This window comes from Terrapene carolina, unplaced genomic scaffold (assembly GCF_002925995.2).
Source record: "Terrapene carolina triunguis isolate 2854851 unplaced genomic scaffold, T_m_triunguis-2.0 Scaffold247, whole genome shotgun sequence".
NCBI classification, from domain to species: Eukaryota; Metazoa; Chordata; order Testudines; family Emydidae; genus Terrapene; species Terrapene triunguis.
This window is the reverse complement of record NW_020664598.1, coordinates 12,674,797-12,690,558: the sequence shown is the minus strand read 5'-3', so window position 1 is coordinate 12,690,558 and position 15,762 is coordinate 12,674,797. Positions and strand designations below refer to the sequence as shown.

The 15,762-nt window shown below is 45.1% G+C and overlaps 1 protein-coding gene and 1 long non-coding RNA gene across 10 annotated transcripts in view; both read left to right on the top strand.

Annotated features, from left to right (window-relative positions):
* The first annotated feature begins 1,289 nt into the window (after positions 1 to 1,289).
* On the top strand, positions 1,290 to 7,260 carry LOC113407725. Its single transcript, XR_003370079.1, has 3 exons — positions 1,290 to 1,426; positions 6,171 to 6,220; positions 6,924 to 7,260. It is a non-coding gene; the product is annotated as an uncharacterized LOC113407725 (long non-coding RNA).
* Positions 7,261 to 8,126: 866 nt separating this feature from the next.
* Positions 8,127 to 15,762, top strand: part of LOC112104704 (cystine/glutamate transporter-like) — a 43,982-nt gene continuing 36,346 nt past the window's right edge. For all 9 annotated transcript variants that reach the window (XR_003370077.2, XR_003370078.2, XR_003370076.2 and 6 more), the window contains exons 1-2: positions 8,127 to 9,057; positions 13,557 to 13,683. Coding sequence is in view for 2 of the 9 variants with exons in the window: in XM_024197194.2 (XP_024052962.1) it covers positions 8,862 to 9,057; positions 13,557 to 13,683 (323 nt within the window). In the remaining 7 variants the exon portion in view is untranslated. The remainder of the gene's footprint in view (positions 9,058 to 13,556; positions 13,684 to 15,762) is intronic.

The following is a 15,762-nucleotide window of genomic DNA, read 5'->3' as shown; positions in this document are numbered from 1 at the left end:
TGTTCAATTATTTTAATGATATTTAGATTCATTTTAGTTCAAATGAATTTGTAAGAAAACTAAAAAGTTCATATGGGGCCAGGGGTGGCAATTATTTCAGGGCCTAGGGGCAGCAAAATCATTAATCCACCACTGGTCCCAACCTGAAGCTCCCTACTACTGCTGGTGCTCTTCAAAGTTCAACTAGAAAGGCCTTTTACATTTCCTGTGGCGTCCCCACCTCAAACCTCCCACTCCAGCTCTGTGGGTTTCCCCTCTTTTCTCATTCTATGAGGCCACGTGGTCTAGCTCAGGGCTTCTCAACCTATGGGTCGCAACCAAAATTGGGTCACCAGAATGTGACACAGGGTCTTGTGGGAGGCTGGAGGGAAGCAGGGAGTGTTTCAGAGCCAGCCTCACGCTCGCCCTGCAGCAGTGGTCCCATGGAGCAGGCTGGGCTCGGCTTCCCGCTCCGGGTGTTGTGATCTGGCGCCTGCGGTTGCAGCATTGCTCAGCTTTGGCCCAGCAGCCTCCTGGTCATGCATCAGGTTGCAATTCCGCTCACACAAATTTGGCCTAGTTGGGGCCAAATCTGAGCAGTGCTGCTACCTCAGAGCCCAGCCCTCCCTGGGGGACAGAAGCTACAGGGCATCACCGCTGTGATAAAGTGCACTTAGTACTTATTACGTTAATGTGTAATTAATAAGACAGATATTATTGGCACTCAAGCAATTGACTGGGTCATGACAGGATACTGTTTACAAATGGGTCCTGAGCCGAAAAAGGTTGAGAACTACTGACCTGGTTCATTGGAACTAGGACCCAGAAACTCCTAGGTTCTAATCCCAGTTTTGCCTCTGGCTGCTGTGTGACCATAAGCAAGAAACTTTACCTCTCCTTACCTGGGTTTCACCATTTGTTAAACAGAGATCACGATACTCACCTCTCTACCTTACTAGAGACTAATTAGCTGATGTTAGTGCTTTGGGTCTTCAGTGCATTGTTCAATCTACGGTATCAACAATTGCTAGCTAATTTATCTGAGGAACGTGTTAATCCTGCTACTGTCACTTTAGCCTCTGCAAAGGACCTGAGTGGGTTGTGACAGACGGGGAAGCTCCTCAACCGAGCTGTGCAAAACAGTGGATGAAGTTGTGTCTAGTAAATACCAACAGCTTGGTAAGTGTTGAACAAAAGAAAAAAAAAGCCTCAGTGGGTTAAAAAGAAACTGTGCTCATTTGGTTACAGTTGTGTTTAGTTTATATTGTAATAAATCAATAACAGCTGATCTGTGAGGCCAGCAGCGCAGAGGCACTCGACAGATCGGGTCTGAGGAGGAGTTTGGTCTGAGTAGGAGCTAGGTACAGTACTGAGTGAATTAGTACGTATACGCAGTAGAGTAATTATAAATTAGGTGTTTGCACTGAAGCCGAGTCAGCGACTAAAGGTGAGTGGCTAAGAGGTTAGAGTCAAAAGGAATTATCTATAGGCATGGGGAAAACAGCCAGGCTCTGAGTTAGAACCTAGAGGGTTTTGGAGAAACCTCAGCTCAGGAAGGTAGATCCAGAGTCGATGCTTAATTCTTGATGGTGGGGGCACGTGATCACCCCACGCGCCACCTCTAGGCTGAGGAGCAGCAGCAGAGCCAAGACCACCTGGGCAGCGGCAAGCGAACATCTCAGAGAGCATCTCATGGCAGTCGGGCTCTGTGGGCACGGACCAGGTCCTGGTGGTGTCACCAGCTGGTGCCGGGCTCCTTTAGGGGAGAGGCAAGAGCGTGTCAGGGTGCAGCTCGGAACTGTGCCACCCGTCCTGCCTGGGGAGCGCCTGACCATGCAGAGACATCCTGGCTCGGGGAGCAGGGCAGGGAGGGCTGCCAGGCAGCTGGTGCCCCAGCTCCCAAAGCGCGGAGAGCCAGGGGCTGCAGTGAGCTGGGCAGCTCCCACCAACTTCCGATCCTCTGGCTCCTGGCATGAGTCGACGGTTTTCAAATTGGGGGACTGAAAACCTCTGTGCTAAATGGAAGGCAGAAATCTGGGGGGGGGCGGGGGACGGCACACATGCATTGCCTCTTTGTAGATCAACAGCAGTTTAGTTAGATTAAGGGTACCCTTAGTGTAAATATGAGGGGACCCAGAACATAGCATTCCAGTACCAGGAACTCTGGGCTCTGAGTGGATAAATGAAAGAATGAAGCGACACAGAGCTAAAACAGAGTGAGAGTAGACTGATGATTTTCATTAGAGGTGACCCATCTTCCAATAACAGGATAGTGCAGTAGAGGAGGGGAATGATTTTTCTCATACAAAGAAAAAGTTTCTCCTGGAAAAAAATGGGCCCTGGGGAGTGCACTAAGTAGCCAGGTAAGATAGTTGACAGTGGCAGGGAGTTCTGTCTTTAAGTGTACAGGTGGCAGGGTGTGTGGCCGCTTTAGAGCCCTACTGGAGTAATGTTATTGGCTCTCACAAGACAGACATTGCTGGAAATCTTGTAATTACTTTAGGAATTAAGTTGCTGGTAAAAAGTGTCAGCCAGATCTGAAGGCTGGAGTCCTTTATCTAAACAGGTACAGTGTGATCATTGGCAGTGCAAGCTTCCCCGTGCTGCCCTGCCACTGTGCCTCAACTTGGAGAAAACTGCTTCTGGAGATGAGGGGAAGGTAGTTCAGCCTCCATGCCCATTCAGCCCTTTAGGGGGTGCTAATGGTAATGGATGTGTTTGTGAGGTGGGCGCATGGCCCCTGGGAATTGGACTGAAACCACCAAGGCACTTCCCATAAGCCACCAATCAGCCATCAGGCATTAACACCTGTTATCACTGCCACCCTGGGTCAGATCTGAACCAAAGAACTAGTTGCGGAAGGAGTTTCTCTATCAGGATTTAGCCCTGACAGGCCTTAGCATTGCTCAGCACTAGGTCAAAGTTTTAAACAAACAATCTTCTAATTGTACATGGGAGTGTTGTGATTGAGTTCTCGTTTTGCACTGATGTGTTTAAGGCACTGAGAATTTCAGGAAGGGTTTGCTCTGCTTTGAAGGAGGATCAGACCCCTCTGTGGGATCTTGCTGCTGGGAATGTTTAGATTGTTTTTTATTTTGTCCTTTGCAGCTGAGAAAACAATTTAAAAACTGGACAAATAGTCTCAGTCCCTGCATGTGGCCTGTTCCTGAGAGTGGAAGGAGGACAAGTCACAGGGGAAAGTGTAGCAGGTTCATGGTAGCATTCCATAATAAATATTGTCAAACCGGAACGCTAATCTCTTGAAGCTCTTATCTATATTAGCTGGCTTGTCTTCAAGTTGGCTGTGTATCTGGGACTGGGTGCCAGGAATCCTGGGTTCTACTCCCCACTCATTCCATCGTGACAAGTCACTTAACCTCTTCAGCCTCAGTTTCCCCCACTGTAAAAATGGAGAAAATATTTAACTACTTCACAGGGAAGCTGTACGGCTTAATATTTGTAAAATGCTTTGAGATTCTTTAGCAGCAGGTGGTATAGAAGGGCGAAGTATTCTGTTTTCGTCTGACACGCTCCTCTTTTGTGTTGCCTTTTTGCTAATATAGTGAAAGAACTTAGGGGCTGGCACATTTGTGAAAAGAAAATATTGCAGAATATTAATGGGACATGAATTATGAGATTACCAAAGTAAGTTCTCTGTGCCATGAATTTTAAAATTCAACGTTACACTCAGCCAACTGAGGAACAGAAACCACACCATGTGATCTATATGGCCAGTGAAATCTAATCAATGCAGCTAGAATTAAAATATTGAATACTTGCAATGACCTATTTGACAGATTGGGCTTAATCAAAACTTTTATATTTGATGAAGAATAGAAATTCATCAAGAGGCAACTATACAAAAATGCTGTTTTAAGGACAAACTTAGTTTACTTCAATCTCTCGCCAAGGGGGGTGGGTGAGTGGAGCCTACTCCATTCTGGGTTCTTCATTAAAAGGTCATAGACTAAGTTGTCTTCTTGCAGAAGATGTGATGTGCCAGGCTGTGGTATGATGGACCAGGAAATGCTTAGGGACCAAGGTCAAGGGGATAAAGGTGACCCAGCCCAAGGATAATTTCCCATAATTACTTGGCAAGTAATTTTTAATTAAAGGAATTTGAGAAAATTCCAATCTGAGCATGGACAATTCACAAACAGAAAGAAGTGAAAATTCCTTAAATAAAGGATTCATTAAGAATTATTCACTTTGCTCTCATATTGAACCTCGGGATCACATTGGCTTTATTACCAGCATCTGGCACTGCAAATTCATGTCGGATTTATTCCTCCAGGTTTTTTTAAATCTAGGACAGTAAGCTAGTGAGTCTGATGTAGATAAAGAAAGCCAAAAGTAAGTCTATTCAGACTTCTCTTCTTTAGCCTGGTTTCTTGTGTTAATTACAGTTTCATAAACAAATGACTCTCAGTTTTCCTAAATAGATTGTCCAGTCAGGTACGCAGACCACAACACCACCAGTCCAATTTATCCAAATTATTTTAATACATGAATGAACTAGCTTATATTCACAAAGAGTCCTGTGGCACCTTATAGACTAACAGACGTATTGGAGCATAAACTTTCATGGGTGAATACCCACTTCGTCAGACGCGTGACATGCATCTGACGAAGTGGGTATTCACCCACAAAAGCTTATGCTCCAATATGTCTGTTAGTCTATAAGGTGCCACAGGACTCTGTCGCTTTTTACAGATCCAGACTAACACAGCTACCCCTCTGATATTCACAGTTGGTTTTTAGTTGGACCCAGCATCTTCTAATGGGCATTGAAACAGAGTGATGATTTGTGGCAGAAAAAAGGAAGAAGCAGGTCTGGTTAGCACAGCTCAGTGATGTTGTGGTCAAAGACACCCACGCAGTGATTTTAGTTCAAAGACTCAAGCCTGAGGCCAGTTTATTGACATACATACCAGTGCACTGGGGCGCAGTCCGAAGACTGACACCCCGAGGACCGCTCGCAGGCGGGCTTTTATTTCGTCAAACCGCAAGCAAAGTACAAACAATGCGTCATGAGTTAAGAAATTAGGGTTGGGGTTAGTCCCTCCCCCAAACCGCGGGTTAAGAAAGTAGGGTCGGGGTCAGTCCCCCCCCTCCCCCCGGTACCTTCCTCATTAATTTTCCGAGAAGTGGGTGTTTATTTGGGTAGAGGGGCGCTTGTGGTTTTCCCCAGGGGTGGGACTTGGCACCAGTTTGGGTACATTTCTCAAGACACGTTATTTTCCGGGGTCTTTTGGTTAAAGATTGGGGGGGGGGTTCCATGGGACGCCTAAAGAGGATCTATGATTGGCTATTTTTGCAGATAGCTGGAATCACGGAGTGGGTCACAGATCACCCAAAGGAGAAGCTGCATGAGTTAAGAAATTGCATTTAGCTAAAGTTACCTATTGCTTCACACAAGTGGTTATTATATTTCATTAGTGCTGCTGCTGGGGCTTTTTTTTTATTCTTTCTTGCCCCTACCCCCTCCTCTGGACATGACCCTTGACCGAGTTTGGCAGAAAACTGTGTTGTTCAGTCTTGCTCAGGCTTAGGCCTGCACCCTGGCCTGCACTGCTTTGTGCAAGGGCAGCTAGCATAACAGATCTCTGTTGGAGGGTTTATTTAGGGGCCTTCAGATTCACAGCTCTGGCTATTAAAAAGAAGGCCCCCCCTGCTCTATTTCCCCACAGTGACTACATCTTTTATTGTATGAAAAGGAAGGGGACGTAGTTAAAAAGTTCTTGGTGGTGTCATTTTAACTGAGGTCTGTACAAAGAAAATATAGGTGGAAGTAGTTAGGAATAGTCCTCAGAAACTATAAATCAGGTTTGTGGACATAATTGGATACATATTTATACAGTTTGTGGTAGAGAGGAGGAAAGACAGTCTGGAGGTTAAGACACTGGACTGGGACTCAAGAGATCTAGGTTCAGTTTCAGCTGTGCCACACATTTCCTGTGTGGCGTTAGGCTAGTTGGTCTTTGCATCAGGTGCCCAGCAATAAAATGGAGATATTCCTTGGATCTGTCTTGCCTGGTTAGACTGTAAGCCCTTCAGGACAGGAATGGTCTCTTACTCTGTGTGTGTGTGTGTGTGTGTGTGTGTGTGTAGACTCTAGCACAATGGGGTCCCCATCTCAGCTTGGGCCTCGAGGGGCACTATGGTAATACAAAGTTTTCCCCTTACTCTAGGTTGGCTTTTTCTCCATCCCCTCCCTATGCCAGGCTTCGGGTCCTGCTAGGTAAGATGAGTAGTGCTTTATTCTGTTTTGAAATGTTGGTAAAAATTGCTTGAAACACTGGTTTGAAGTGCAACCTGAGGGGCTGTAATTTTAAGCAGTGCTGTTGGTAGATGCAAAGGTACTGTATGTAGGAGTGAGAAGGATTTGAGCCAGTAGTCAACTAAAAAGGTGAACAAAAAGCAGCTTTGTACATTTTTTTAATACTAAAGTGCACATTAAGCATTGCCACAAGGATTAACATAGCCGTTAATGTGTCAGGCGCAGGAATTCAACTAGAAAGCAGACCTGGAACAATTTGTTCTGCTCATTGCTAGGAGTCTGTTTGACGTGGTATGCAATAGCTCTCTGTTTCTCCCCTAGGGTGACCAGATGTCCCGATTTTATAGGGACAGTCCCAATTTTTGGGTCTTTTTCTTATATAGGCTCCTAGTACCCTCCACCCCATCCCGATTTTTCACACTTGCTGTCTGATCACCCTATTCTTCCCCGCTCACCCCCCCACAATAGCCTGTAGAACAAATCCCAGTTGATTTCACATTCCTGAAATCTGTGGTGTTTGCCCATTATGTTTCCAGATATTCCTGGCTGGCATTGGTGTCTCAGACCATGTGGCTAAAGATCAAGAGTTACTTCAAATCCTTAACGTGGTCTACAAATTTGGTTTTACATCCTGTTTCTTTTATTTTTACTATGGAATTTACAGCCAACTAAAAGAAGCTACTGGTTACTGTACATCAAACTGCTCTGAGACTCCAGCAAGGGATGACCGTCTGGGACAGATTGTAAACCTCTCTGCTTTGTTCAAAACCAACCAACCAGATAAGTGCACTTTTTAAGTTTTAGCAATAATATTTGTGCTCAAAAGAACTCCTTCGTTTAGACTGAATCTATAAATCTTTAACCAATCCTATATTTGAATATTGGACCCACATGCTTTGTAGCTCTACTTTCAGAGATATGACACGTACCACAGTGGCGTAGCCAGCTTCTAAGAGGAGGGGGAGCAAATATAAAAAAGGCGCCCCCCCTTGGCTCCTCCTCTGGCCACGCCCCCTTGGCTCCTCCTCCGGCCACCCCGCCCCTCCCCCCCATGGCTCCTCTGGCCCTGCCGTGCCACCCCGTGGCCCCCCCCCGCTCCTCTGGCCGCAGCTGCCGGCCGCCATGCTGTTCCCCCCGCTCCTCTGGCCGTGCCCACCGCCCCCCCATGGCTGCCGGCCACGCTGCGGGTCGCCAGGCTGCGCCCCCTCCTTGCTCCTCCGGCCACGGCTGCCAGGCCATGCTGCGGGCCGCATGCCGCCCCCCCTGCTCCTCCGGCCACTTTCGGAAAGGCGGGGGAAGCGGCTGCTTCCCCTGCACCACGCTAGCTACGCTACTGACGTACCAGACTGTAGCTGTTTCACGCAAATTAGCTAGATACCGAGTAAGACCGTCCACTTGTAACATCAGTTGTATGTTGCAATTCACAGCTCAGGAGCCTTGGTGGTTGTTACTCCCCACCCCTCAACCCTTAGACTCATCAGTTCCAGCAACCTGTCTGAGCCTTAGGAGACTCATAAAGTTACTCCCTGCCCTGATGAGCGGTAGCAGATAATCTGGCACATCAGGGACCCAAAGAGCTTATTTTGACTTTTTAAAGCAGTGGTGGGCAACCTGTGGCCCGTGGGCCGCACGTGGCCCATCAGGGTATTCTGCTGGGAGGCTGCCAGACAGTTTGTTTACATTTGCATGGCCACCCGCAGCTCCCAGTGGCTGCGGTTCACCGTTCCTGGCCAATGGGAGCTGTGGGAAACGGCGCGGACCGCAGAGACATGCTGGCTGCTGCTTCCCGCAGCTCCCATTGACCGGTAACAGCAAACCACGGCCACCGGGAGCTGTGGGTGGCTGTGCAAATATAAACAAACTGTCTTGCGGACCGCCAGCGGATTACCCTGATGGGCCGCAGGTGGCCCACCACTGTTTTAAAGGCTCAGCAGCCAATTTTGGCTCAAGAACAGATGCCCTGGACATGTTTATACAAAATGTCTATTAAACTAAATTCTTTGCTCTGCTGTTGCCAAAGAAAAAACATTTTTAAGGCCAAAAATTTCAAAAGTGACTAGTGATTTGGCTCAGCTTAAATTTATAGGTGCCCAACTCGAAGCATCTTAAAGGGGCCTGATTTTCAGAGTGTGGGTGTTCAGCCATTTATGAAAATTGGGTCCCTTGAGGGCGACTCAAGTTGGACACTGAACTATAGTGGCACCCCAAATCACTCATCACTTTTGAAAATCTTGGCCTAAAGGGCTGTTTATGTACAGCCTACAGTGTGTTATGCTCTGCTGCAGCAGGAGGAGCAAAAGTTAATTAGCAAACCCTGATACCCAGAGGTGTTCTGACATAAGAGATCACATGGTTGTGTAGCATGTTTTATGCACCTGGGGTTTCTTTGCCCAGTTATATCCAATGGGTGAGGAGAGTAGATCCCGCAGATTTTGATGGGTTATTGGTAAAATGGCTTTAACATTCCCCAAAGAAGCTCCACAAATCCCTGACTTACTTTTCTCCTATCACAGGTGAGCTCTGTTGACTGTGGGATTGGGAAGGACCCACAAGGAAACCTTAACTTCTGAATGCCCACCCCTGTCCTGAAATTGTAGAGGCCATGGGAAAAGCCAAGAAAGAAGAGGAGGCTGTTTTTCTAAGGAAAAAGATCACTTTGCTGAGGGCTTTTTCACTCCTTATTGGCAGCATGGTGGGCAGTGGCATCTTTATCTCTCCAAAAGGGGTGTTGAAAAATTCCGGCAACGTGGGTGTCTCCTTAATCGTTTGGTTTGCCTGCGGGATTCTCTCTCTATTTGGTGGGTGGTGAGTTTTTTTTACCCTTCTTGTTAAATTCTTGGTAGATGGGGAAACTAGCAAATGATATATATCTACAACAAAGGCCTAACTTTACTTCTCCAAGAAAAATAAGCTGGGAACACAATGGACCAAACCTCCTATCTCCTAATGCCATAGAATTGAAGCAGTAATAAGCTCCCGTGTCCACAGGGTTCCAAGGATCTGTTGTTTAACTGGTTTATCTGAGGGACTTGGGGGGAAACCCAAGACTTAAGATCTATGAATGTGGTGCCACATGTGGGCACAGACATGGGAGTAGTTCTCTTGTCTGTGGAATTTCTAGATGCATGGGGGCTGGGGGAGGTTAGGCCTCTAGCTAGGGGCACTAGATGGAGAAGCACAGAGTTCTGGGGACCTAGGAGACATGTGTTTATTTCAGTATGTGACTTTAAATTTTTTCCCCTCCTTAACAGTTACTTTTCCTGCTTTGTGTGTGCAAAAAACTGCTTTGTTATAGTGCTGTGGTTGAGAGTTTAAAAAAGCCACAAGAATCAGGAAATTCAATCATAGAGCCCACAACAATTGTCACTCTTCCTTCTAGTGTTTATCGTATGTAATATGTTGTATTACAGGAGATGTTGTCACACTTATACCTTACTATATATGTATAATGTGGCTTAGCTGAGGTTGCTGTGGAAACATCAACTTTAAAATTTCATTCTTTTGCATATGTAAAATCTCAAACCATAACATCACAAACGTAGATTTCTTTTTAATTGAGTAGGATAATAAATGGTAGTGTTTATTGGTCAGCTAGCCAAACCATCTGCACTTGTGAAGGATTATTCTCTCCACTAAACCTGTAGTGTATCTTGTGTATTCTTGAAAACCTATCTTGGTGGCACCCAAGTGGCTTCCCTTGTCGAGTTACTAAATTTTCTAACTGACTTCATTCTTCAACTATTTCCCCCTAATGTCCAGCTTGAAGACTTCCATTTATTAATGTCACATTATTATTCTTTGCTATAGTGCCTTAAATAATGCTTACCCCCTTTTTATGTTTTCCCTTGAAATGCAAGATTGATACGTGGTTATGGCCCCAATTCAGCAAAACTCTTAAGCATATGCTTAACTTGAAGCATGTGAACAGATCCATTGAAATCAATGGGACCACACATGCTTCAAATTAAGCATGGGTTTGAGTGCTTTGGTGAATCAGGGCCTATATTCCTTCCATTGCATGCAGGTAGGTTCTGAGGGGTTTACAGTTGGGACAGAAGTGGCCAGTTTTAAAATCTATCTTTACATAGCTACAGGAGGGGAAATAGAGAGTATTTGAACCACTTGATTAGAAATTCTCGACATTCTTCTGTATCAAGTTTTTCTTCTTCTTATGTAGCTGCTTCATGGATCTGATCAGAGAGATGTTTCCATGTCCTTGGTTCACCTATATTTCAGGGAGGACGTGTGTGTGTTTGAGGCTTAGAGCTAGATAAATGGAGGAAACGAAGTGTTTTAAAGTAAATCTCTAAGGCAAAGACAAACTTCCTTTCATGCACTTTTCCACATAAAGTCAGCGGAGAAGTTATGCCATTAAACTGACAAGCAGGTCTTACCAGATGTAAATAGATCTCCCCTGGAAACACCATTATTGCAAATAAAGGGATTTGCACTAAGAACATAACAAGAACATAAGAATGGCCGAACTGGGTCAGATCAAAGATCCATCCAGCCCAGTATCCTGTCTATGGACAGTGGCCAATGCCAGGTGCCCCAGAGGAGTGAACAGGTAATGTTCAAGTGATCTCTCTCCTGCCATCCATCTCCACCCTCAGACAAACAGAGGCTAGGGACACCATTTCTTACCCATCCTGCCTAATAGCCATTAATGGACTTAACCTCCATGAATTTATCCAGTTCTCTTTTAAACCCTGTTATAGTCCTAGCCTTCACAACCTCCTCAGGCAAGGAGTTCCACAAGTTGAACTGTGGAACTGTGCACTGTGTGAAGAAGAACTTCCTTTTATTTGTTTTAAACCTGCTGCCTATTAATTTCATTTGGTGGCCCCTTGTTCTTATATTATGGGAACAAGTAAATAACTTTTCCTTACTCACTTTCTCCACATCACTTATGATTTTATATACTTCTATCATATCCCCCCTTAGTCTCCTCTTTTCCAAGCTGAAATGTCCTAGCCTCTTTTTAATCTCTCCTCATATGGGACCCATTCCAAACCCCTAATCATTTTAGTTGCCCTTCTCTGAACCTTTTCTAGAGCCAGTATATCTTTTTTGAGATGAGGAGACCACATCTGTACGCAGTATTCAAGATGTGGGCGTACCATCGATTTATATAAGGGCAATAATATATTCTCCGTCTTATTTTCTATCCCCTTTTTAATGGTTCCTAACATCCTGTTTGCTTTTTTGACTGCCTCTGCACACTGCGTGGACGTCTTCAGAGAACTATTCACGATGACTCCAAGATCTTTTTCCTGATTTGTTGTAGCTAAATTAGCCTCCATCATATTGTATGTAGTTGGGGTTATTTTTTCCAATGTGCATTACTTTACATTTATCCACGTTAAATTTCATTTGCCATTTTGTTGCCCAATCACTTAGTTTTGTGAGATCTTTTTGAAGTTCTTCACAGTCTGCTTTGGTCTTAACTATCTTGAGCAGTTTAGTATCATCTGCAAACTTTGCCACCTCACTTTTTACCCCTTTCTCCAGATCATTTATGAATAAGTTGAATAGGATTGGTCCTAGAACTGACCCTTGGGGAACACCACTAGTTACCCCTCTTCATTCTGAGAATTTACCATTAATTCCTACCCTTTGTTCCCTGTCTTTTAACCAGTTCTCAATCCATGAAAGGACCTTCTCTTTTATCCCATGACACTTTAATTTACGTAAGAGCCTTTGGTGAGGGACCTTGTCAAAGGCTTTCTGGAAATCTAAGTACACTATGTCCACTGGATCCCCCTTGTCCACATGTTTGTTGACACCTTCAAAGAACTCTAATAGATTAGTAAGACACGATTTCCCTTTACAGAAACCATGTTGACTTTTGCCCAACAATTTATGTTCTTCTATGTGTCTGACAATTTTATTCTTTACTATTGTTTCGACTAATTTGCCCGGTACGGACATTAGACTTACCGGTCTGTAATTGCCGGGATCACCTCTAGAGCCCTTTTTAAATATTGGCGTTATATTAGCTATCTTCCAGTCATTGGGTACAGAAGCCGATTTTAAAGGACAGGTTACAAACCATAGTTAATAGTTCTGAAAGAACTCAAATGTGAAGTTGCGGAACTCTTGGGTGAATGTCATCTGGTCCCGGTGACTTGTTAATGTTAAGTTTATCAATTAATTCCAAAACCTCCTCTAGTGACACTTCAATCTGTGACAGTTCCTCAGATTTGTCACCTACAAAAGCTGGCTCAGGTTTGGGAATCTCCCTAACATCCTCAGCTGTGAAGACTGAAGCAAAGAATCCATTTAGTTTCTCCGCAATGACTTTATCGTCTTTAAGCGCTCCTTTTGTATCTCGATCATCGAGGGGCCCCACTGGTTGTTTAGCAGGCTTCCTGCTTCTGATGTACTTAAAAACATTTTATTACCTTTTGAGTTTTTGGCTAGCCGTTCTTCAAAGTGCTCTTTGGCTTTTCTTATTACATTTTTACACTTAATTTGGCAGTGTTTATGCTCCTTTCTATTTACCTCACTAGGATTTGACTTCCACTTTTTAAATGAAGGGGAGATATGATAGAGGTTTATAAAATCATGACTGATGGGAGAAAGTGAATACAGAAGTGTTATTTACCCTTTCATACAATACTAACATTAGGAGTCACCCAGTTAAGTTAATGGGCAGCGGGTTTAATACAAACAAATGGCTCTACCATTTTTGCCGCCCCAAGCAAAAAAAAAAGCTGCCCGAACTGCTGAAGCAAAAAAAAAAAAAAACAAGAAAAAAAAACCCCTGCCTAGACTGTGCCACCCCAAGAATGGACGGAATGCTGCCCCTTAGCATGTGCCGCCCCAGGCACGTGCTTCCTCCGCTGGTGCCTGGAGCTGGCCCTGACAACTAACCTGTGGAACTCATTGCCATGGGATGTTGTGAAGGCTAAACATATAACTGGGTTAAAAAAAGAACTAGATAAGTTCATGAAGGATAGGTCCATCAATGCTTATTAGCCAAAAGATAAGGGATGCAACCCCATGTGTGGGGTGACCCTAAACCTCTGACTGTCAGAAGCTGGGATTGGAAGACAGAAGTGGATCACTCCAAAATTGTCTGTTTTGTACTCTCCCCTTGAAGCTCTGATATGAGCAATTGTCAGAGACAGGATACTGGGTAAGATGGACCATGGTCTGACCCAGTATGGCAGCTCTTATGTTCTGTGTTTTTAGCTCATTTTAAACAGATTCCTTTAATTCTCAATAAATTCTATGTGGAGTGGTAATTCCATGGGACAATTTACTAAATGCATTTTTACTTCATCTGTTCCAGGTGCCTTGTGCTATGCAGAACTTGGAACAAGAATCACAAAGTCTGGAGGACATTATATCTATATACTGGAGACACTGGGGCCTTTGCCAAGTTTCTTGTATCTGTGGGCTGAGTACTTTGCTATCAGGTAAGATTTCTTTTCTGCTACCTGAAATGAGGTGTTAGTGAGACCTGGGAAAGCCATGGAAATGGATAACCAGTTCATATTATTTTAAAAAATGCATAAAGGGAGAAACCATACACATTACCTTGAAAGTCTTCTAAAATAAAAAGGCAGAAGGGGTAAATTGCCACATGTGCACATTAGACCAGCATGTCCAAAAAACTCTCTTCTCCAGGATATTTGGTACCCTCGTTATAGCACTGTGATAACAATGTTATAATTGAAGTTAGAGGCTAGTTTTATTTTAAACCTTCTATTTTCAGTCACTTTGAGCTTTCTCTTGTTTCTCTTGTGCTGAAAATTCTCTGGATTGGTCCAGTCCTCGGAATAAATAATAATTCTGGAAAGTGTAAAACAAATCACTTTCACCCATATTTTACTTATGACTAGGAAAAAATCCCACATGGAAGGTAAGATAAACATGACACATGAGAGAGCAAAAACTGAACTTTAATACTGGCCCCTGTGACGTTGCACTCCAAATGATGTTAATGAGCTAATGAGTGTGAATATATGCTAATGAGTGTGAATATAATGTAACTGGAATATGCTTCATGCAAAAGGTCTCTTGTAAGGTATCATTACAAAGCTTATAATCTATTTGTGATCATCCTATTTGTATGAATGTATCATTCTTGCATCTGAAACTAGGAATATAAAATATAACTCTGAGGTCCTATTGTAGTTATGCGAAGTGTGGGTTTAGAATCTTGATGGCTGCCATCAACTAGGACAATTGACTGTAGATGGCTCTGTTTACTTGTAAGCCTTCCTGTGAGTCAGGCTGGGAAGAATGGAGGCTGGGGTCCCACAGGACATGTGACCATGTCACCTGGTACTGGAATCTATCTTAAACCTGGTGCTTTTCCATTTAGAAGGAGGGGTGGGGACCCAAAGAGACAAAAGATTCCTGCCTTGTGCCAAAGCTATATAAGGGGGTGGAACAAAACAAAGGGGGCTGCAGTCATGAGAAATCCCCTAGCTACCACCTGAGCTGGAACAAGGACTGTACCAGGGGAAAGGATTGGGCCCAGACTAGAAAGGAGTGTAGTCTGTGAAAGAAGCTTATTGAAACATCTCCAAGAGTAAGATTTCATCTGTAATCAGTTTCTTAATGTATTAGGCTTTGACTTGTGTGTTTTTGTTTTATTTTGCTTAGTATTTACTTTGTTCTGTTATTACTTGGAACCACTTAAATCCTACTTTTTGTATTTAATAAAATCACTTTTTGCTTATTAATTAACCCAGAGCAAATATTAATACCTGGGGGAGCAAACAGCTGTGCATATCTCTCTATTGGTGTTATAGAGGGCAGGGGTGGAGTCAGGGCGGGGCCGGACGCAGAGGGGGGTTGAGCTAAGGTGACTAGACAGCAAGTGTGAAAAATCGGGACGGGGGTGTGTGTGTGTAGCGAGGTGGTGGGATACCCCACAGCCCCGCTGAGGAACGAGCCTCCCCTAGTATCAACGTGGGCGGAGCCAGTGGGTCCTGCGCCCGCCCCCCAGTGGTCACGGCGCAGGACAGGAAGTAGAAAAGTCCCGCTGCAAACCTCAGTTGAAAGCCAGCCGCCGGAGAGGCCAGATGCCTGTGGCCTAGCTCTGGGTTGGGGAACGCCGGCAGGCTGTGGCCGACCCGAGGACTGGCCGGGCCAGCCGAGCCTGCCCCTCGCCAGCTACCCTGAGGAGGAGTCGCGCCTACCCTTCGCGAGTTACCCGGAGGAACCGATGGTGCTCGAAACCGCCGAGGACGCCAGCCAAACCCAGGTAGCTTATGAGGGGGAGTCTGGAAGTAGTCCAGGGGCAGCCGACCCTGGCCTGGCCGCAGCAGCGCCAGAACCAATGTCAGTGTGTTGCGGTCAGGATCCCCACTGACACAACAGTGAGTCTTCTGCTGCTGCTAGGGCCCCGGGCTGGGACGCAGTGGAGCGGGTGGGCCTGCGTCCCCCCACCACCCCACTCACGGGTGGCAGTCTCCCCCTTGCACCAGCCCCTGCTTGAGGGCCTGAGCTCCTGACTGTGTGTTTGCTGCCCCGCCTTGACCTAG